The following is a 24810-nucleotide window of genomic DNA, read 5'->3' as shown; positions in this document are numbered from 1 at the left end:
TGCAGCAAAGGAAACAGAAAGAAATGGACTCTGAAGAAGAGCAAGTTCCACTCTCACTTAACATTACTAATCAGGACAAACAAACATAAAACAGCCTCTCATGACCCTAGCTGATGTTAAACCTAGGAAACATAACACAATACTGCTCAGCTGTAAATGGCGCTGGTTTCCAGATCAAGGAGATTTCGTTGGCGAACCGAGTCAGCGACAACAAGAAAAAAAAAAAAACTTCCGTGGCGATCCAATTCTGTAACAACAAGGACAAATTCAACTATTGAGAAACCACGCGGTACAATGCCGCAGCAAGACAGCATTCTCAGAAAAAGGCTACACAGTCACTGAGAATATTAACTCAAAACAAATAACTTGTATATAAGCTTGAACCGTAGCATGAGTGCTAACCACTGTGCCACCACACACTCCACTGTAAAACCCCCATAATGCATAACCTCACATACACACATCACAAGAAAAAAGAAAAGGACAGAAGAAATTGAAACAAATTGTCTCCCTTGTATGTTATAGTTATCAAAAGAACATTTTTCCCTAAGACTTGATCAGGGTCTGAAGGAAAGATGCTTTACATATTTATAAACATTTGTATAATTAAAAGTGGAGACATTTTCATTTTATCAAATATTACAAATATTCAAATTTATTTAAGCCAAAATACCTCAGAGCTCTGGAAATTTATATCCAATATTAAGAATTTTATGTGCGTAATGTATTTTAGCAAATTACAAATGGACCATGTTACCCAGAGACATCCATGTTTCATTTTCCTTCTCCACACACACACACATTGTCTGTCCACACTCACATACAAACAGTTGAAAAAGCTTCTTTCAATTCACATAGCACCAGTAAGAAGATAAGAAGTTAGAAATGACTTTACACCAAGGCCACAGCTGCATGTGGAAATGACGCGTGCACACACATTGATGAAGTTCAGCACAGACACACTCACACATACAAAGGCATCAGCGAGCGCCAGGTACCTTTGAAATCAAATACAGTGCACATTTCTTTTTAGTGCATCTAATTATATTCTTTCCCTACAAATATATACTAATATATACACATTCACACACATATGCTCACAAATTTTTCTATTAGTGCTTTCCTCCTACTCCTCTGTCAAGGCTATTTTACTCATCAAACTGTAAATATGGCTCTAATAATGTTTCAATAGGGACTAACTCAAAAAACACAAATATTTGGATCGAGTTAACTCTTTCAACACTGCTCTTACATTTTTATTATTCGAATTCTCTTGCAACACATTCCCAATTCACACACTCACACCTTCCTCACTCTCCAAAGCCAACTTCAGTTATGCTTCTTAACAACAAATATCTCATTGTCTATAAATATCGGTTTTCCTTCTATCATATCCTTGTACACTGCAAAAACGAAACCAAAGCCAAGTGAAATGTATTTAAATCATGGCTTTAAACTTACTTTGAGACATCTTTGAGAGATGTTGTCAATTAAACTTATTTACTTCTTTGGCAGTTTTTTCCTGAATACAAGCAAAACAGCTCCCATTTAAAGTGTTTTTTTTTTTTAAGTGTTCACTGGTCTTTGCGTATTCATTCTTTCACCTTCCATACACTGACCACAAGCAGTCAGCACACATTCATTTCTTTTAAACCCACTTCGGTCACAAAATCAGCTTCATCCACTTTACTCAAATGTTCTTAATTGTTATTTTTATTTTTTCTTATACACACACACACACACACACACACATATATATATATATATATCCATCCATCCATTTTCCAACCCGCTGAATCCGAACACAGGGTCACGGGGGTCTACTGGAGCCAATCCCAGTCAACACAGGGCACAAGGCAGGAACCAATCCTGGGCAGGGTGCCAACCCACTGCAGGACACACAAACACACCCACACACCAAGCACACGCTAGGGCCAATTTACAATCGCCAATCCACCTAACCTGCATGTCTTTGGACTGTGGGAGGAAACCGGAGCGCCCGGAGGAAACCCACGCAGACACGGGGAGAACATGCAAACTCCACGCAGGGAGGACCCGGGAAGCGAACCCAGGTCCCCAGATCTCCCAACTGCGAGGCAGCAGCACTACCCACTGCGCCACCGTGCCGCCCTATATATATATATATATATATATATATATATATATATATATATATATATATATATATATATATATATATATATATATATATATATATATATATATATATATATATATATATATATATATATATATATATAATCTTTGCAATTTATAATTATCTTGTTTGAACTACCTTGGCTTTCATATATTTATTTGCTATAATTCAGTGACACCGTCCTTGATAAAAAATTTTCCAATGTATCTCTATCAAAGAAGTGCTCAATTACAAAATCCCACACACACTCGTTATGTGCTTGATTACTTTACTGCATCTCTTGTTACCCACTATTTGGGTCCCAGAGCTCTTTCACACTCACACTTGTCTCCAATCCTGTGGCTTATTTTACTACCACTAAAAGATAGCCCTCCGTCTCTCCTGGACTGGAGCGGTATCCATCAGACCTCTAAACAATTCAAATTTCCAGTATTTTATGCACACAACATTCATATGATCACACTCACATTACCTGTACAGCCTTCACACTTTCTATTTAAATCTGTTTGCCTATCCCTTCATCCTATATTGTTCTTTTTAGAGAGGCTTTCTGCCGCTGTCTCCGTTGGAGGGGCGAACGCTCTTTGAAACTTATACGAGTACCTTTAGCGAAATAACGCTTACCTTTCTGGGTGGCCACCATCTGTGTTCGTTTCGCAGGGCACCGTCCCATCCTCAGATTCCGCAGCCACCTTCTCACTTCTCACATACGGGGTCACCAAATTAAAGTGGAAGCGAAAAATACGCTGAAGATTCTCACTTTAAATGAAGGCTCTAGAAGTCAAAGGATAGGCAAACAGAGTAATTAGGTTTATTGCAATAAACAATAACGTGGACTCAACCCAATTAGACCAAATTGAGCTGAGCCCCGAACAGTCCAAAAATCACAGTTTATATAATCATTTCTTATCATTCTGACCTCGCTCAAAACAGCTTATTCTCTGCTTATTCTGACTCCCTTCTGCAGCTGGTCACTGGTATTTTTACTTTCTATTATTCATCTTTATTTTTCTGCTTTGTTTATTTTTTGGTCGGTCTTGAAGTTGCAGATGATCCCCCTCTTACACTCTTGGGCTGTCTTATCTTATCATTCTCTCTTCCTTGGTCCTCGTGCTAACAAGATATATTGGTGGCTAGAGCTAAGCTTTAATTAAAAAAGAAATATGGCATGTGCCTTTATTTAACCATTTGTTTAGCATTAATATTTGCACTAAGGTTAATGCTTATATGTTTTTCTATATTTATTTATGCTAATACATGAATGTACTAATTTTATTTCCATAACCCCAATAGCCCCAGCACCCTCAGCAGAAGACCAATCAGAGCTACTGCAGGGACTGCTGGGAGTTGCAGAGTCAAATTCTATTGGCTACTTTCACCATCCAAAGCCGCGTTTCCACTACATTTGCTTCCTGTTCTCTCTACATTACAGCATTGCCATGAAAAAAGACATAAAAATTGCGGAGGATATTTGCGGTTTCCGCTAATAAGCTAATAATTATTAGATTGGTTCTAAGGAAAAATCCACGAATGACTGAACTCTGAACTGCAACTTCGTGGGGGTCTACTATATATATATATATATATATATATACAGTGGAACCTCGGTTCACGACCATAATTCATTCCAAAACTCTGGTCGTAACCCGATTTGGTCGTGACCCAAAGTAATTTCCCCCATAGGATTGTATGTAAATACAATTAATCCATTCCAGACTGTACGAACTGTATGTAAATAATTTTTTTTTTAATTATTAAGCACAAATATAGTTAATTATACCATAGAATGAATAACGTAATAGTAAACTAAATGTAAAAACATTGAATAACATTGAGAAAACCTTGAACAACAGAGAAAACTAACAATGCAAGAGCTCACGCTATAGCGCTACGAACCGCTCGCTAAAACACTTTTTTTTAATGAGTTTTAAGCACAGGGAAAAAAATGAAGATTTGAAAAATCCGTAATATAATAAATAACCAGCAAAAGTAACATTGCAACAATGCACGCTACGAACCGATCGCTGTAAACAAAAGTGAAGTGGAGGTTAAAATCTCTCTCTCGCTTGCACGCACGCACGCACGCACGCGTCCTCTCTCTCTCTCGCGCGGGGGGTGCGTGTGTGTCTCTCTCTCTCTTGCACGTATGTGTGTGTGTGTCTCTCTTTCGCGCGCGCGTGCCTCTCTCTCTCGCTTGCTCGTTCTCTCTCGCTCACTCGCTCACTCTCTCGTGCTCTCTCTCTCTCACTCTGTCACTCGCTGCACAAGGAATGCACAGGGAGAGACTGAACACGTGTGGAAATCATCGGTGCGCACAAACCGAAAGGGAAACTGGCTTGTTCGTATACCGAGTGTGTGGTCATGAACAGATGCAAAAGTTTGGTGAACTTTTTGGTCTTAACCCGATTTGTACGTGTTCAGAGACGTTCGTGAACTGAGGTTCCACTGTGTATATATATATATATATATATATATATATATATAGTGGACCACCAGGCAGGCACACTGTCGCCAAAACACAACACAAACACCTGCAAGGGCACAAGTACAAGCACAAGCTTTTATTTTTCTTTTTTCCTTATGGAAAACACCTTCCCCCATTTCCTTTCAAGCACAACACAAATACAATTTTCTCTTCTTCTTTCTCTTTTTCTCCCCTCCACTCCTCCTGGCAAGCTTTTTCTCCCCCCTCCTGACTCTGGCTCCCTGAATAGTGTCTACTGGCTCATTTTATATGGCACCCAGAAGTGCTCCAAGTGCTCACTGATGCATTTATGGCATTATTTCCGGGTGTGGTGGAAGAGCTGCACTCCAGGGCTTAGTATCTGCTGCAGCACCCCCTGGCAGCACCCACGGATCCCATCAGGGCTGTATCCAACTCCAGTTCCCACGGAGCCCTGCAGGAGTCTGAGGCACCACTGCAACCCAGGGGGGCTGCCATCTAGTGTTCCGGGGGAGGTACTGCTCCGGAAACGCTCCCTTCCACAGTCCTTCCAGCGTGGAGCTGTCCTGGCCGGGCAAGGGCCCGGCCTTATGCCACTATATACATAGTGTATTCCAAGAATAAAACGGGACAGGACCTTAAAACTACCAAGGTGGGAAAGTACCGGGGCCAAGTTTTCAGGTGGGGAGTTAGTCTGGGGGTCAGATGTAACTCAGAACGGGCTTCGCTCCCTACAGTATATATGAACCCGGGCTAATATATAACCACAGGGAGAGTATGAAGGAGACTTACAGATGTGGGCTGGTTACTGGGTAAGAAACAAAGGGGACTCATTATATTCTTTTGGAGGAGAGAGCTGAGCCACCCATTGGGGTTAAGACCCCAGATAAATATGGGCTTTCCCAAGACCAGCAGGTGAGAAATCAAAAAAATTGCGAATTTAACCCAAAAAAGACACTTTGAGAACAGGCGGAGGCTCAATGGGAACAAGTGGCACAATGGCTAAGGCCATTTGAGTTTAGCTCTTTTCAAATAATGCAGCAAGTGACCTGCTTCCTGCTAATAAAAAGCCTCCCCACAAACCACGCCTAGCCGGTCTGGAGAGAATTTCACAGCATGGAGGAGCTCATCAAAGCCAGCCTCAAAATCTGGGAGAGCAGAACGGTCCTCTAGTGGATTCCATGGGAATTTTGTCCCACAAAACGGGTCTCTTTCATATGCTCCAGAGCCTGTTTTGAAGTTTCCAGACCGCTGGACGCACAACCTGCCTGGGGATGAGGTGGAATGCAGATGGAAGGGGATGGACAGTTTATGTGCACTTGCCAACCCCCTGACACTATCCCACACGGGAAATGTAGTCATTAATGGATGTAAAGTCGAGGCACTCTTTGACTCAGGCAGCAAAATTTTCATTGTTGATTGCCGATATGTATTACCACGACAGTGGATAAAGGGAAAGACCAGTATTAAATGTATACACGGAGAAGTCCGAAAATATAAAACCACCCTATGTTTCATCAGTCAGGGAGAAAATTCCCGGTGGCGGTCCTCCCTACAGCACCTTTTCCAGTGATTCTGGGGCGTTACTGGTCTGAAAATAGATGTGGTATACTTTTGACTACTCCCGAATGAAGCGTAGGCCTAATTATAGATGGGGATGACCCGACTCAAGCTGTCTCCATGCCGTGTAATCAGCCGTCAGAGAGAGAGATACAGAGACCCAAGAAGGGGGCGGGGAGATTCCTGGACTGTTGCAGGCGGATACATCATCAACATGCGCCTCGACGAGCCGGGAGAATTCTCTGACCCTTGAGGTCAGACCGGACCCTCTCTCTAAAATGCAGTTTTAATTTAAAGAAACACTGGCAATTTAGAGAAATAAGTGGGATCAGTGGAATGATGACTCCCTAAAGTTTGTCAATAGTTGTCAATGGCCAATGTGCTCATCAACCCATGCTGCAGGGTCCTCAGTTTGTGATTGAAAATGACTTATTATATTGGGTAGTGGAACATGAGGGGGAGGTGAGAAAGCTGTTGTTAATCCCACTAACCTACCGGCAGAAGGTCTGTGAGTTAGCACATGGTCACCTCCTAGGAGGCCATTTGGGTACCGAAAAGATGCTAGAGCGAATTAAGCTCAGATTTTATTGGCTGGGAATTAATGAGGAGGTTCACCGTTTTTGTGTCTCTTGTCCAGAGTATCAATAATGGCAAATTCCTAGGAGGGACCACGTTCCTCTCGTTCACTTTCCCCTGGTTGATGTCCCATTTGAATGCATTGGGGTTGATATCGTAGGACCCCTGGAACCCTCAGCCCGAGGACATAAGTACATATTAGTCCATGTGGGTCCTGAGTCTGTTCCTTTGCACTCAGCCACGTCTAAGGCAATCGCATGGGAACTTGTGGGGGTCGTTGCACATGTCGGCATACCTAAAGAAGTCATTACGGATCAAGGGACGCCTTTCACCTCAGAGACGTTCAGGGAGACTGCCAAGTTACTTAAAATAAAGTACTTAAAGACCGTGGCATATCATCCTCAAACCGACGGTATTGTTGAGAGGTATAATCAGACTCTCAAACAAATGCTTTGCAAGGTGGTCATCGAGGACGGGAGAAACTGGGATTAGTTCCTCCCCCTCGTTCTCTTTGCATATCGGGAAGTCCCACAAGCCTCCATGGTGTTCTCACCATTTGAATTATTATATGGCTGACAACTGAGAGGAATATTGGATATCTTTAAAGAAGGATGAGAAGGAGAGGCTCTTCCCTATGCCAATATATTAGAATATATCACACAATTACGCGATAGATTTGGAAAAATTCGACCGATCTTAAAAAGTCACATGGAGGAAGCGCAAGCAGCACAGGCCCACTATTATGAATGTGGAGTAGCCCCCCAAGTATTCCAACCAGGGGATCGTGTCATGGTCTTAGTTCCAACTTCTCATTCCAAATTACTTGCCCACTGGTAAGGACCTTATGAAATTAAGTAGAGAAAAGTGCTTGTTGATTATTTGGTGAAACAGCCCAATTGTTGACTGAGCGAGCGCGTTTTTCATGTGAGCTTGCTGAAGCCGTAGAAGGAAAGGGGTCCGGATCCCTTCTCTGCTCAGCCCCGCTCATTCTTTGCTCAATCTACCATCTTTAATTTTGGACCAGAGCTAAATTCCAGACAGAGACGGGAGCTGGAAACAGCTATCCTGTCCATCCCAGAGGTTTTGAGTGAAAAACCCTCTGATTCCACATGATATTGTGACAGAGCCCAGGGTTGTTGTTCGAGAGTGCCCCTATTGACTTCCTGAAGCAAAGAAAGTTGAGGTGGAGCTTGAAATCAAGCGCATTCTAGCACCAGGTGTGATAGAGGAAAGTTATAGTCCCTGGTCCAGTCCAATTGTCTTGTTTAGTAAGCCTGATGGAAGTTGGAGGTATTGCATTGACTTCCGTCACTTAATGTGTACAGTGCTCCCTCTCTGGATGATGTAGTCATCTACTCCAGCACATGGAAGAAACACATACAGCTGGCTACTGCAGTATTACAGACACTAGGAAAAGCCAGGCTTCGGATTAATCCAAAGAAATGTTTCTTCGGATTAAAAGAACCTAAATATTTGGGCTACTTGGTGGGTTGGGGTACCGTAAAACCACAGTGTTCAAAGATAGAAGCCATAATACAATGGCCCCGTCTGCAAACCAAGCAGCAAGTCCAAGCCTTTCTCGGATTAGTTTGTACTCCGGTTTTCAGAAAGAGCAGCGCCCTTTACTGATTTAACAAGGAAGAGTGCTCCTAATAATGTGGTATGGGATGATAAGACGGAGGCTGCATTTAATGACTTAAAACAGGCCCTTACTTCTGCACCATTTTGAAAGCTCCTAATTTTTCTTTTCCTTTCATTCTCCAGACTGATGTTTCCGACACAGGTCTTGGTGCCGTTTTGAGCCAAAACATAGATGATGTTAAACACCCCTCTATGTACCTAAGCCGGAAACTGCTGGATCGGGAGACCAGGTATGCAGCAGTGGAACGAGAGACACTTGTGATTAAATGGGCGATTACCCAGTTGAGGTACTACTAGAGTTCACTCTTGTGATGGATCATGCGCCCTTACTGGTCATCAGGTGGTTTCTTGACCTACAACCGTATAAATATTCACTTATTCATTGTAAGGGCTCTTTCCATTCCAATGCCGATGCTCTTTCTCGTTCTCACGACCGCTCGGTGCAGGTCGCCCAACCCAACGGGGCTAGACTGAGGGGGGAGCCTTGTAACACATGTGTGATTAGGAGCCAGCTAAAGGGCTTGATAAATTGTAATACTACATCAAACCAGGGGGTGGTGGAGTGTGCTGACTGTCTCTGCAGACCATTCCAGGGAAATCCCAACAGGGTCCAGCGCCTCTGATGACGTTCCTTCCGGTTCCAGCATAGATGACATAATTTCCTCCACCAGCCCTTAAAACTGCCATCTTACCTCCACATATTTAGTTCTTATTTGGACTCAGTCATGTAAACTACTTAATCATTTTCAACCTTTTGCAGCCAGGATCATAATATATGGGTGGCTGCCCCAAACCTTTTTGACTGTCTGGATTCTTTTTGTCGCTATATATATATATATATATATATATATATATATATATATATTTCTAGTGAAAGCCATCAATGAGATCCAAATACGAACACACAAACAGTCCTGGGTTCAAAAAAAGGATGGGTTTATTTACCACAATACCTTCACTGTCACACAAGCACAGGTTTTCCTCTCCAAAATATTTTCTTCTCACCACTGCACTACCCTCCTCCAGTCAAGTGTTCTTGCGCATTTCCCTGCAGTACCCCCTTTGCGGCACCCCCAGACTCCAGGAGGGCTGTGCTACCAAACTACAATTCCTGGCATTCTGGTCACTGTTGCTCTGAAGGGGTGTGGCCTGAAAGAGAGAGAGAGAGAGAACCCTGCTGGTACCTGAATAGGCTCTGATAGGGAGGGCTGCTGCCGTCTAGCGCCTGGGGGGAATGAACATTCTCCAGGAACAGTCCTCCGTTGTCCTCTTCTGTCATGGCGAGAGAAGGTGTTAAATCCAATTGGGATGCCTTTATGTTCCCTCAGGGCCTCCCATCCAGGTAAGGAATATTCCTGACTCCTGGCTGGAACACCTGTCCATCCTGTATGCTTTCTACAATATATATACAGTGGCCACTAGAGGTGAATCAGCACCCCAAACCCCAGACACAACTACCAAAGACACATTCCTGGCATCAAATGCAGTTCTTTTATTTTACCACCGAAGTGTACCTTGTCGAGGTTTAGATTATAGATTAGATTATTTATTTATAAGAGCACATTTAAAACAACAGAAGTTACACCAAAGTGCTGTACAAAGAAGCATTGAAATAAACGCAATATAAACAATCATACAGAAGTGGATTAATAAAACAACCAATGAAAATATCCCCCACAATCTAATCATGCACAGTGAAAGGTGGAAGAAAACAAGTAGGTCTTAAGCCGACTTTTAAAAACCTACACAGAGAATGAACACCTGATGTGGAAAGGTAGGGCATTCCAAAACCTAGGAGCAATAATTCAGAAAATAGCTCTGTCTACCCTAGACTTCTGCCGAGATCTTGGAACTACACGGAAAAGTTGTCCTGATGACCTCAGTGCTCTTGGTGCCACATAAGGGTGAAGGAGGTCGCAGATGTATTTTGAAGTGAGACCATGAAAGGCTTTAAAAACAAACAAGATTTTAAAATCAATGTAACACCTCACTGGTAGCTAGTGGAGAGGGGCTAAAATGGGGGATGATATGATCCTTTTTTCTAGACCCATTTAAAAATTTAGCTGCTGTGTTTTGAACCAGCTGAGGACACAACAGAGCAGATTTGGACAGTCCAACATATAAGGAATTGTAATAATCTAGACCAGATGAAACAAAGGTGTGAATGACTGTTTCCAAGTCCTTCTGTGAAAAAGGGTTTTAGTTTCCAAATGTACTTCATTTGGTAAACACTGGACTTTACTACTTTGGAAATTTGTTTTTCAAAACTTAGTGATGAGTCAAAGATGTTACCTAAGTTTCTGACATCATTATGAATGATTGCTGCCAAGGAGCCTAACTGAGTGCCGATTTCAACTGCAGATGTGGTAGGAACAAAAATAATAGTTTGAAAGAGCTGTAGGATCGAGAGTGGGCTTGTTCAGCAGAGGCTGAGCAATTGCATGTTTAAAGTTGTCTGGCATTATACCAGGTGATTTAAGAGAGTGTTTATGGTGCTAAACAGCACCCTAGGTCTTGAGACAGCATTAACAATTAGACAAGATAAAAAATTTGATTTTGTTGATCACACAGCCTCTTGAAAGGACTTCCAGTGAGTTCTTAGAATTTCATAAGAGAACTGCAGTTTGTCCTATTTCCAACATTGCTCAGCCTGCCTGCATTCCTGTCTGAGAGTGCAAGTTGTGTCGTTTAACCACAGTTGAACACTAGCTTTTATCTTGGCTCTCCTTAATTTTAAGGGTGCAGCCAGATCCACAGTATCCTTACAAGTGAGATGTAGAAGCTTAACCATATCAGTAATATCCAAACACACAGAGAGGACTAACACCGATGGAAATGAAAGTCGGAGAATATATCACAGAACTGCGGCACCGTGTCAGCATTTGTACTGCATGAATCACACTGTGGTTTAGTGAAATTTAAAACAACTGCAAAGTGATTATAAATGCCAGCATCAGAGATCTCCAGGTTATTTGCAGAGAGACCAAGTGTTAGAACTAAGTCCAATGCATGTCCTCCCTGATGGGTGGAGTTTATATTTCAAGCTCAGAATGTGTAGCATGCATTGCATGCATCATGGCTGCCACAAGTTCCCAGCGTTCATTAGATGCATCTTCCTAAGCACATCCTCAGAAATTAACGTGATGCGTGTACGAGTTGCAGTACCAGCTACAAATTTGGGGGCAAGTTGTGATCAAGATGGAAAGTGACGTCAGAGTCTCTGTTTGCTATCAACATGTGACAGCAAGCTGCTTTGCAGTTCCTACAAGACTGATGTGTGTGCTTCGATGTTTGATGAATGGTTCAATGTTGTGAAGCGAAATACTGACGTATAAATGCATTTGTAGTGCTTTTATGTTCAAGCGTTGTATACTCCCCTATGTAATGACACAATACATTTTAAAGGTCTCACATACCATCTGTGCTGTCTTTTTGTTTTTTTTTTGCACCTTCACAACAGCATCAGAACGTACGGCAGTGTATTTGAGCCACAGAGAAAAAAAAAATTAGGGACACAATCAAAAGGTCTATTTTGTGATTAAAGTGTAAATTTCAGCTTTAATCTCGAAATTTCCATTTTAATCTCGTAGTTTACTCTATAATTAAAGTAGACCATCATAAACGTCATCTTAAAACCGACGCAGTTGTTAATCACTACATGCTACGTGCCACACAGAACACATTAAGTTTATGATATTCCAGCTCTCTGCACACTTAGAATCCTTAGATGTATTCTTGATATCACTTTCATGATGAAATGCTTTAAAGTATGTATATTACATTTTACAGATAAATTGTTAACTTCATTTAACTAATGAATACTGTTAATAATTACACATGTGGAGGCGGCACGGTGGTGGAGATGTACTGCTGCTGCCTCACAGTATGGAGTCACGTCTCTGGTTTTCCCTGCCTGGTTTTTGCATTTTTTCATGGTGGGTTTCCGTAGTGTGCTCCGGTTTCCTTCCAAAAACATGAAGGTTTGGGGATTTGGTAATGCCAAACTGACGCTAGTGTATGTGTGTGCTTGTGTTCACCTTGCGATGAGCTGATGCCCTGTCCAGGGATTGTTTCTGCATTGCGCCCAATGCTTGCTGAAATGGGGGCATCCTTGGATTGATGGATGTAATCATTAAACATCCATCATTTTCAGAGATATTGTGGCAAGGTGTCCTCAGAATTTAATGAATGTTTCAGGCAATTCACAACACAGCGAAGTTGAACGTTTTCTCACCGTGATGTTATCTCACACTACTACCTGTATACCGCTTGTGTAGCAGTAGCCTGTGCAGGAGCACATGTTGCATCGTGTGAAGTATAAACCTGGTCTAAGACAGCCAGCATGATATTAACGAAGGCAACGTAACAACTTCAGGCAGATCTCCATCAATCGTAGGTCTCCAAAAAAAGAACAACTCAGAAAATCCTAATCAAAAATGCAAAAAATGATCCCACAACAAACAGGCAGCAGCAGACAAACACGCCAGCATTCGCCAAACCGGTTTGTTCCTCATACTGCTACAAATGGTTCCAACACCCGACAGTACAGCATGGCACTCAGTCCTTTAGTCTCTCCAGTCTCTTCCACTTCACCCAGGTGAATGCTTAAGCCCGGCCCACCTCTCCATTAGTGTCTTTTGTGTTGCAAATGTGTCGATCAGCTTAAGCAGCAAGCAGCCTGCTATCCCTTCAACCCCCTCCACCCCCCACCTCCCACTGCCGGAGCTCAAGAAGTAAAGAAGATTCTCAGTGCTCAAGTGGTTTATCTGGGAGTGAGGTACCTGGAATTGTAGAGGGTAAGTAATAAATCATAATTTGGAATACATTCATTTCATGTGTGTTCCGTGTCTACAACGATCTATGTAAACACATAGCTAAAATAGAAACATTTTTCATGTTTTAGTAATAATTGACAAAATTGTAGCGGGGCTACATAGTAGTAATAGTGTTGTCAGTGTTAGTACCATGTGCGTCTTGTTTCCATCATCCCGTTTGCTGCTTGTGTGTCAGTGAATGTCGATAATGGGAGGAGACCGCAACCCCAATCCTGGAAAACCACCTGTTTGCTGCTATTCAATTACATCCATCTCAAGACTATTTAAGGAATCAGGAAAGAATGGGAGGGGGGAGAAGAAAGAGAGAAGAGGAAGGAGAGGAGAGAAGGAGATTTTTCACATTCACGACCACGAGCCATCTGTACCTGTTATATTTCACATCGCGCATTTCCATCCAGTTTGTTTTTCTATCCGCTGGACTTGCTTCATTAACCTCATCACGAGAGACCCCAGGATCGTAATTAATCATCCACCACGCGCCGAGGATTCATGGTGAGGCCGCTCCATTTTTTCCGGGAAAAATCAAACGACTCATTTTTCGCTAGTTCAGTCAACCGCATTCAGGACAGTTTTTATAACCGGACTCAAGTTCACATTCGTTTCCGTATCTCATTCAGTTTTTGGTATTTGTGTTGTTTGTTATATGTTACAGTGGCATGGGAGGGTTTATTGTGTGTGTATATATATATGGTGTTGTTGCTTTGGTGGAGGGATATATATATATATATTTATTGTGCATTTTGTCTTCTTGTTGTTGCTCATTTAATATAATTACATACCTATTTTACATATCATCTGTGTTTGTGAGCTTAATTAAACCGTCGATTGTGGGTAAAATTTTTATTTGTTAGAGGTACGGCTTGATATTTAGATTCAGCTCAGTAATTTATCCAGGCCACAGGTCTTGGAGGTGTAGCTGCCGGCTGGGTAAGAGGTCGGCCGTTACAAAATGTAGAAATGAAGTGTATAATGTGTGAAGACTGAAGTCCAAATATCAAATAAACATACACAAAAGGTACAAGTATAACAAAACAAGTGTGCTTTTATTCAAGAATATAGCCAAAGAAAAAGAAGTTGGATTAGGGTAGGCTGTTGACATTATTGCTTGGGTGGTGCAGCAGATTATAAGTTTCTGACTTATAATCAAGAGATCACGGATTCAATTCCTAGGTCCACCAAGTTACCCTTTTGAGTAGTGAGCTGCTATTTTTATTACTATTATATTATAAAAACATGCAGTTGATTGGAATCTGTAACAGCTGGTGTAAATTTATGATACTTGTAAAAGTTAGCCTTTTTTCAGTTTTATTCTCTCAGTCACGTTCACGCTACAAATCCACCCCCCCATCCGGTCACCCCAGATCTGATGCTGATAGTTTTCATCTGAAAACAGTGTCAGATTTTGTGCGTGAACGAGACTGGGACTGGGAAAACTGTGGACGTGGGTGTGAGTGGTGTATGTGACTGGGAATAGCTGTGGAAGTGATTAGTGTTTTAAACCAGTGGGACTGGAAATTCTCTGATCTGGAGAGATAAAAGCTGACACACAAATACTGGTGAATCATGCCTTCTTGGTATCTTGTTTCACTTGATTTTTTTTTTATTCAGTTTTATTCTTGAGTGTTCCTGCTCACCCTGAATCAGTATGGTCCATGATATCAAAGCCGCACTGACAAAAATAGAGAGACATGAGTATATATGATATTTGGAATAATTCATTTTATTACCTGTATAGAACATTTTGGAAAATATTGTGGCACTGATGCAACATTATTCATATTATTCATATTCATTTGCATACTTTTATGTGGTTGTGGTCAGTGACCGCGTTTGTTTTTTTTTCCCGATCTTGCCCAATCTCCACCTTTTGGTAAATTGTGGTGTTTCTTTTGTACTCCAGGACATGCAGAAGAAAGAATAGTACAGAAATGTCAGTTCCACGCTATATACAATCATCAAATTCAAATGTTAACAGTTCCCACACACCTAAGGACCGTCCTTCCTACATTTAAGACATGTGTACCTCTTGCAATGTACATACCTCTCTATGCTGTGGTTTCTATTACATTGAAAGAGCACATGACAGAGTTTTCTTTCCTGGGGGAAGCAGAGGTCTTGGAACAGATGCTTGTCGATGTTGCATCCTCTTTTCTTTTTCCATTGCCTTTTCCTGTAAGAAGCAACAACAAAGTTCCTCTGCAAGGTGAGCCATGAACACTGTTATTTTCTCAGTGAACCCCGTGCATGCTTTGTACAGTACATTTGTGTTCATCACCGCCAGGTCAAGCATGTTGTAGAATACAGCAACTGGCTACCTGTGTGTTCCTGTTCACACTGAATAAGCACATGCATTCTGGTCCATAATGTCAACACCGCACTGGGGAAAAAAGAAAGAAAAATACAGTAAACCCTCGTTTATCACGGTTAATCCATTCCAGACTCTACCGCAATAAATGAATTTCCACGAAGTAGGATTCTTTATTTATAAATCGAATATTTTCGCAGTTAGAGCATAGAAAACCTGTTTACTGCCTTCTAAATACGTTTTTAACATTATTAGAGCCCTCTAGACATGAAATAACACCCTTTAGTCAAAAGTTTAAACTGTGCTCCATGACAAGACAGAGATGACAGTTCCATCTCACAATTAAAAGAATGCAAACATATCTTCCTCTTCAAAGGAGTGCATGTCTGGAGCAGAGAATGTCAGAGAGAGACAGAGAGAGAGAAAAGCAAACAATCAAAAATCAATAGGGCTGTTCGGGCTTTTAAGTATGCGAAGCACTGCCGGACAAAGCAGCTGCAAGGAAGGGAGCAATGTGAAGGTAGTCTTTCAGCATTTTGTAGAGGAGAACCGTATCCTCTAGGCCAGTGTGCGAACAGCCCTTCTGCTCATACCCTTTCCATCAGGAGCAGAGAATGTCAGAGAGAGTGAGAGAGACAGAGAAAAGCAAACAATCAAAAATCAATATGTGCTGTTCGGGCTTTCAAGTATGTGAAGCACCGCGTGGGAAGCATATTGTATATCATTGAGGAGTTCTATTTAATACGTAATACGTGCTCTGGTTGGGTAGCTTCTCAGCCATCTGCCAATAGCGTCCCTTGTATGAAATCAACTGGGCAAACCAGCTGAGGAAGCATGTACCATAAATTAAAAGACCCATTGTCCGCAGAAATCCGTGAACCAGCAAAAAATCCGTGATATATATTTAGATATGCTTACATTTAAAATCCGCGATGGAGTGAAGCAGCGAAAGTCGAAGCGCAATATAGCGAAGGATCACTGTATATGTGACATTTTGAAGAAATTATTTTATGACCCGAATAGTACCAATCAGAAAACATCATCGCACTAATGCAATATTATTTGAAACCTAACAGTGTCACATCGGGTGTAAATTTATGGTACTTATAAAAGTTACCTTTTTTTTCTTCAGTTTTATTTTCTCAGTCATGTTCATGCTCTCCCTCCCCACTCCTGATCTGACGCTGTTGTGGATATGTGGATATGTGAACATAACTGAGAGAATAAAGCTAGAAAAAAAAAAACACTAACTTTTACAAGTACCATAAATTTACATCAGTTGTTACGGCTTCAAATCAAATGTATATTTTTATTATGTAATAGTAATAAAAATAGCAACTCACCACTCAAAATGGTAACCTGGCAGACCCAAGAATTGAACCCGCAACCTCTTTATCAGAAGTCAGAAACTCTTACATCTGCACCACCCAAGCAATCATGTCAACAGCATACCCTAAGCCAATTTTTTTTTCTTCAGTTATAGTCTTGCTGATCGACACATTTGCAACACAAAAGACACTAATTGAGAGGTGAGAAGGAATTTAAGGAGGGCAGGGATTACGTGTTTTTTCATAGTCTTCAGGGATTCTAGTGTTAATCTTTTGATACATGAAGCACTTCCAGGTCAGGCAGCACCACGACAGTTTTTGTGTTATCATTTTTTGAGAGCTGTCCCTGGTGGTCCCCACAGAACCTGACAGGATTGACTAATTGGACCATAACTCCCATGCTGCCCTGCAGGTGACCATAATGAGCTTGCCAGATGGAATGTTGCCGCACAGTGTACAGGTGGATGCTCTGCCCATAGCAGGTAGTCACCCACTGTGCTTTCCTTTCCAGTTCCCAAGTCCACAATTCGTGTTGCTCAGTGGCTTTCAGAACACCAGCCCCGATATAGCCACTGTAATGTCCTTCCATATCTGGGTCTTGACATGGAAAGGAGATCTTATCACTTCCTTCCTGATCTTCTGATATTTGGGCTTCCTGCCCAAGTAAGGGAGTCTGATCTGTACTGGCTGAGATGCCAGTTTGTCCCACACAATATATATACTGTATAATATTTATATATATATAATATATATATATATATATATATATATATATATATATATATATATATCTATATATATATATATATATATATATATTGTGGTGGATTGCCGGCTTCTTACTCCAGCCCTCACCCCCAGGCCGCCATGAGGAGCTCTCCGGACAGCGTGGATGTGCCCCGAGACCCAGCAGGGCCTCATGGACTATGTAGTTTTTATACGCCGCCCTGCTGGATACCTTGGGGGCCACCAGGCGTCGCTGTAGGGGGGCTCGTGGGCTCTTATGTGCCCTATAACCCGGGAGTACATCATGGTCACGTGACAGGAAGAAACGACGTGCTCCCGGGTTGAAGAAAAGGACTGTTTACCCTGACCTGGAAGGAATAAGGAACTGTGGACTGTTGGACAGGAACACCTCCGGGTCAGGGTGTATAAAAGGACTCTGGGAAGCCCAGTACATTGAGCTGAGCTGGGAGGTAGGGTGGCAAGTGTCTGGGCGAGGAGGAGAGAATTGTGATTAGTATTGTGAATTTATGAATAGTGTGGAGAGGTGGGTGCTTGGTGCACTGTACAAGAGCAAAATAAAAGAGTCTTGTGCTTTTACATCGTGTTTGGAGTGGTACCTGAGGGTCCGAGAGGTGGATCAAGGGCTTATCTGCTACTATATATATATATATATATATATATATATATATATATATATATATATATATATATATATATATATATATATATATGTATATAGATTGTAGAATGACAAGGACAAGAGATAAAGATTTTTTTTGGCGAAGGTATTCGCCCTGTATACTCTAACGTCAGTCAGTCATTTCTCAACCTGCTATATCCTAACACAGTGTCACGGGGGTCTGCTGGAGCCAATCCCAGCCAGCGCATGGCGCAAGGCAGGTACAAGCCCCGGGCAAGGCGCCAGCCCACCGCAGGGCACACACACACCAAGCACACACTAGGGACAATTTAGGAATATTCTAAAGTTCAATGTAATAAAGTAAATGAACATTAGATGTGTGTGACTGAGTCCAACGCAAGATGTTCGCAGGGAGGAATATATGGTTCTTTTATAGTCAAGGGAAAGGAAGAGGCAGATCTTCTAGACGAAGAGGAAGGAAATGACATCAAGGGTATGTTCTGTAGCTGGAATGAATTGTGTTAGATTTTATTTGTTTCTCTAAGGAAGGAGAGAAGGCATTAGTGCACATGGTTAGCCCAGCATATCTGCACTTCTGAATCAACCAGACCCTGCTGATGCCTCCCAAGCGTGCATGTGTGACAAGATATATTATATTGTATATTTAAATTCAGAGGCATTCACACAATTGACAAAAATAATTCTTTTTTTGAATACATTTACAACTTTTGCAAAAGGTATTCATTCAAAACAATGTTATCATTACTGGACTGAAAACTTAGCCTAAATGGCTTGTTACATAGATCCTAAAGGCTTACCCACTCATAATACTGTAGGGTTTATGCTGCTCTGGGCATTACAATCACAATATTTGACAAACAGTCAAAAAAAGCAGCTCTGAGAAATTATATTTTAATTTTCTGTGGCATAGTCGTTAAACTTTTAGAATGGGAATGTTCAAAAGGCACACAATGCCTGAATAAACTTTTCAGGAAGATCTGCTCCATGACAAGGATAATACTGGACACACTGGAAGCTATTGTGGAAAAGATGATGGTGGCAAAACTGCATGCCATCATAAATAATCCCCTCCATCCCTTCTATGAAATGCTCTTTTGAAGCACTTTCTGCCACAGGTTCATTTCTCCACAGTGTGCTAAGAAGTGCTTCTGGGGATGTTTTCTGCTACTGCTATCAGGCAATTCAGTACTTTCTTCTGATGTACCTGACTAATTATTCACACCCTTTAAATGAATTTTATTATTTTTGCAAAATATACATTTATTTATTGATTGATTGATTGATTGGCTGTATTATTTGTCCTGTGAGTTTGTATCTTTGTTTTTTATGTTTCTGCTGCTGTATGCATTTAATTTTCCCCTTGGGATTAATAAAGTTTACCTAATCAAACCTAATCTGGTTTAATGTAATGGCATGCTAGAAAATATTAAAATAATAATACAGTATTCATGTTAAATAAAAATAATGTGAAGTTGTCCAGGTTAGTACATGAAACATGCATAAACAGTATAAATATGTTTATATATAGTATATCTGTATGTATATAGTACTTTCTGAAATTGCTTTCTCCTACACCTTCTATTGAATAAAGGGGAAAATCTTTTGTTGTATGCTTTCCAAAATCAACTAGTGGTTGCTTAGTAAATCTACCATTGTAAATGCGGGTGTTGTTTTGGTTTTGGGAACATAGTTAATAACATTCAAATCATATTCAAATTATGATTATTAACAATAAATAATTTTTAAGATTCTTCACTGACAAACATGTTTACAAATACAGTTACAAATATGTAGTAATCATTTTCTACAGTATATTCTGTAAATGCTGTAAATATAGTACATATTGCATAATGTTTACCTTGTGGGCATCAAAAACTGCAATAAGCGCCATGCAACTGCACAGATATTGTGTGCGATTGGAAATTATCATCTTTTTAGAACAAAATGAAGACTTGCTTCAATCTGTAAACTAATCTATTCCTGTCCAGAGATTATGATGTAATGTTTTAGCAATAGCCATGTCTCTGCATAATGAGTTTATATGCCCAGTTCATAGTACTTTGATAGTTTAAAAATACTGAGGTGGTACTAGTATTTTAGACATTGCTTGCACATTCCAAACCTTTCTTGGAAAATTATTAATTAAAAAAAAAGCTAATTTTAAATAGCACTTTCAAGGACACTTCCAATTACTAAGACATTAATGGATCAAATCTTGGAAGGCTCTGTTCTTCAAAACAGGTTTTCTTTGTTTGTTACATGTAAAGACCAGTTTACCATTTATGCACATTTTGCCAGTTTTGCCAAAGACACTTACAGTAATACACGTAAAGAGAGAGAATGAAAAAATGAAACTGAGTCATTAAAAGTGTTAATAACAATAGCATTAAAGTGCCATTAATAGGCCATAACAGGCTTTTCTGTTAAGCAAGTGTTCTCTAGAGCTGGAAGGAGTGTACTTTACATCAGGAGTTCCAGGCACACAAACAGGCAAAAGCAAAACACTTTATCTGTATGAATACGATGTCATCCCACTGTCCTTGTATGTTTTAAATCATTAATTTTTTCAGCTTTGCTTATAGTCCATTCAAATACTTTGCATGTGACAAAGCAAATACAACATATTTTTGCTTACAACTCTCAGACAAGTTGTGAACTTCAGAAATATCATGTGGTGATTATAAATGATCTGACCCACATCTGTAACATCTGACTATAAGAGACTCAGGAAAAATAAAGTGGCATATATTAAACATTTCTATATTCACCCGCTATCACTGTGGTAAAAAGCTGCTTGTCTGAAAATGAAACAGGTGAAAAGATGAATATCCAGAGCAAGGATAAAAGTTACAAGCTCATCTGTAGATGGAAGAGGTGAAGATCTGGAATGAGGATAAAAACAAGATGAAAGGATTCAGACCTGGCCTAACTTCATATAATGAGAAATGTTCTATTGCTTTTACATGTATATAGTTGCAGCAAGTTCAGGTAATACAATATTTTAGGTACTGCATTGAAGAAGCAGCTTAAACCTTTTATTTGAGACTATATTTTACTGCTGGGTGAGTTTTATCAAACTGAGTGGATAAATCAGGAGGTGGACTAGAGATTGTGCAATAGCAATAAAGGGAGCACAGTACAATTAAAACGAAAATGTGTGATCAAGACATTGAAATGCAGACTGAATTCATTCATGTCATTCATGTTACTAGGAAAGTAAGTTACATCATACATCATTACTCAGCAACAGAAATTATCCACTCTGTACGAACATCTTTCTGATGAAGCATTCTGAATGCTGCTGACTTCAAAAAATGAAGGATATGTCTATTAGGCATGTTCCATTCATGGACAATATAAGCTGGACCTCCTCCAAATAGCCATCCATCCATTATCCAAACTACAGGGTCATGGGGGTCTGCTGGAGCCAATCCCAGCCAACACAGGGCGCAAGGCAGGGAACAAATTCTGGGCAGGGCGCCAGCCTACAGCAGGGCACACACACACCCACACACCAAGCACACACTAGGGACAATTTTAGGATCGCCAATGCCCCTAACCTGCGTGTCTTTGGACTGTGGGAGGAACCCACGCAGACACGGGCAGAACATGCAAACGCCACGCAGGGAGTACCCGGGAAGCGAACCTTGGTCTCCTAACTGCGAGGCAGCAGCACTGCCCACTGTGCCACCATGCCACCCTCCTCCAAATATAATGAATTCAAATATAAACATGTGGTACAATTTGAGCAGGTCTGACCTCATCTTACTGCCACTTACATGTCTGTCATCTGTCTCTGTTATCCAAGCCAGAAGTTATATGTGTGTTTGTGGGGGTCCTTATTTGTTTTTATTAATTTATTTTTGGAGCTTGTGCAAAATTTTAATTTCCCAAAAGGGACAAATAAAGTATAATTTATTAGATAGCATTTGGTTTTGCTTTATTAGTATACAGTAGTATATTAAATATAACATATTTTGTATTTCTCTGTGTCTGCTTATAGTTAAAATCTTTAATTGCAGCACAAAGCATATTTGAGTTTTTCTTCCACACCGTGTGAACTGTATCCAATTTAGCATTGTTACATTATTCCCCATCACCTCTAGATTATTCAGCTCCTCATAATTAGATACTGTAAAGTGGCTTTAAGGCTGCAAAACAATTAAGTTGCAACCTTGAAACCATGCTTCCAGTTTAGGAACTTACTTTGGTGGATGATGCATGGTAAATTGAAGATTAATCCCTTGTATCTAGAAAATGTAAATTTTAAAATGGATTCAACTGAAAAAGTAAATTAATGTAATACAACAATGGTTGAATTAGTGAAAAATAACACCAACTACATTATCAAAGTTTGAATACATAAATTCAGATTTTTTCCTCTTTGTTTTTGTGATATTATGGTGTGGGTTTTTAAATTACAGTGTTGATGTTTCAATGCCTCACTTTGCCCCTGAGCAGGGCAATTAGCCTATTGTTTTCTAAGTTATTGTTCATTTGTGCTCTTATAGGTCCTGGTTCTTATAATATATTTGACTATGGTATAGCACAAGATTGTAATAAAAAAATATACTCAAAAAGAGCTAGAAATGGAGGATTTGGATCTAGCTCCATTAGGAGTTCCAACTACACAAAAAATCAAAATGATCTGACTGCGTGCACAGGTAATGATTGATTTACATATAATTTATTGTTAATTGGGAAGTATTACAATATTTTAGTAAGTTTATTGAAGATCATTGTGTTGAGAAGTGAAGACTGGAAATTAGCAAAGCTTTTTACATTTACTAAAAAAGTGATATAGTCAATCATAGTAACTATTTGCCAGTTATCTTAACTTTTATGAAGAAAAATTAGCAGAGGAAAGAATATCCAGATGTTTAGAAGCAGTAACTAATTAAAGAGAACTCAATACATGATACATGAGGGGTTAAGAACGAAGCACAAAGAAAAAAAGGGTTGTCCATGGTGTAAAAGAGAATTAACTCCATTGCTAACTCTTGAGATTATGGGAGGAAAGACAATATTGGCTAAAAGGGATATTAGGAAAGCTATACAGCGGTTTTAGAGAAATATAGCATAAAAAGTAAAAGATGACCTCAAAAGATTGTTTCAGAATTATAGGAGAAAAAGAGTAGTCAAGGAGGTAGTGAAGTGCATTAGATAATTTTAATTTTTATTTTTAATTTTGAATTACTGAATATTGTAAACTTTTTTTATGTTTATACATACATAGAAGTTGATAACATTGCAACAGTACCAGGAGCTATCAAGGAGATACTTTGAGATTTGGAAGATGTGATGAGAGAATGCTGCTTAGATTAAACAATATGAATTCTGCCAAGTTGTTGCTACTAGATTATATTAACCTAGAGTGCCTATAAGTGTTTACAGACAGGAATCCAAGACAGAACTGACTAACATATAAATATGGTGGCAACAGGAAGAGGAGGGTTCAGGAGATGCCAGAACTAGAACTGAATTCAGAGGTTACCATTAACCATCTGCCATGCACACATGTGACTATGTATAAATATATAGACATATAAGGCTGGACGCAGACAACCTAAACAGGTAAACATATACAGGCTGGCAGTTTACTGGAATTTAGAATTAGTACAATACCAAGTCTTGAAAGGTGATGTCTGCTGTTGGAGTTGTTGCTTTGTTGTTGGTTTGGTCCTGGTTTAAGTGGAAGTTTCCTCATGCATTGGAGTGCACTCTTTCTCTTTGCTGCACGATACTTCTCAATGCTGTGCTGCTACCTTCTCATCTTGCTTTCTTCTGTCTTTTTGCCACTTCATAGGGAAAAGGCACTACTCATTCTATCCCAAGAGTTTAGATGCTGAAGTTCCCTTCTTGATGTAATGAATTCTCAGCCTTGTCAGACTACTGTCACACAACTTTAGCTTGACAGACTGGGCCTCAGTTTCTGGTCCACAAAGAAAAGAGTTTGTCAGAGTGAGATCTCCAAGGAAGTATCATGAAATGCTTGAGTTCTGAAAGCACAGGTGCCAAACCACTTTCAAAAGTTGCCCACTAGATGGGGAAATGACCATTAAATACACTAACTAGATACTCAACTGGACAAACCTTTATAAAAGTAAAAGGTTTATTTTAGCAAAAGGCTTTGCAAGTCCCAATACTCCAACGATCACATAGGAGATGCCTGAAGAGGTAAGGCAGACATGGCAAACAAGTCCCAAAACAGAATCCAAAGGTGGTGGTCGAAACACAGCAGAGGTTAAAAAAATATTGATAAGCACAGTCCCAATACAAAATCCAGAGGCAAGGCAAAACAGAGCAAGGGTTCAAAATTCAGAAAATCACAAAGCAATAGCGAAAGCACAGAAACACAAGAAAACATTCCACTCCCCAGTGTGTTCAATGAGTCCCTCCTTTAAAAATGGTGGAGGGCCGTTTCTGGCGATGATGGGCAGGTGGCCCCACCCCTTTTGGGACCACCGACTATAGCAAAAAAGGTTATTTGTGCCAAATGTAATTTGTGAAATTTATTTCGCAAAGCCATGCAATTTAGCTGAGAAATTGACAAATGATAGCTGTAAGTCAGGTTAGG

General features: G+C 40.3%; 1 protein-coding gene across 1 annotated transcript in view; it reads left to right on the top strand.

Moving 5' to 3' along the window:
• The window catches only part of stpg2 (sperm-tail PG-rich repeat containing 2), a 276268-nt gene extending 252749 nt beyond the window's left edge, over positions 1 to 23519 (top strand). The window contains exons 9-10 of the mRNA XM_028803122.2: positions 22745 to 22897; positions 23470 to 23519. Of these exons, the coding sequence (XP_028658955.1) occupies positions 22745 to 22897; positions 23470 to 23519 (203 nt within the window). The remainder of the gene's footprint in view (positions 1 to 22744; positions 22898 to 23469) is intronic.
• Positions 23520 to 24810: the final 1291 nt, after the last annotated feature.

Source organism: Erpetoichthys calabaricus, chromosome 5, assembly GCF_900747795.2.
Source record: "Erpetoichthys calabaricus chromosome 5, fErpCal1.3, whole genome shotgun sequence".
Lineage (NCBI taxonomy): Eukaryota > Metazoa > Chordata > Cladistia > Polypteriformes > Polypteridae > Erpetoichthys > Erpetoichthys calabaricus.
This window is presented reverse-complemented; position numbering and strand designations above follow the sequence as displayed.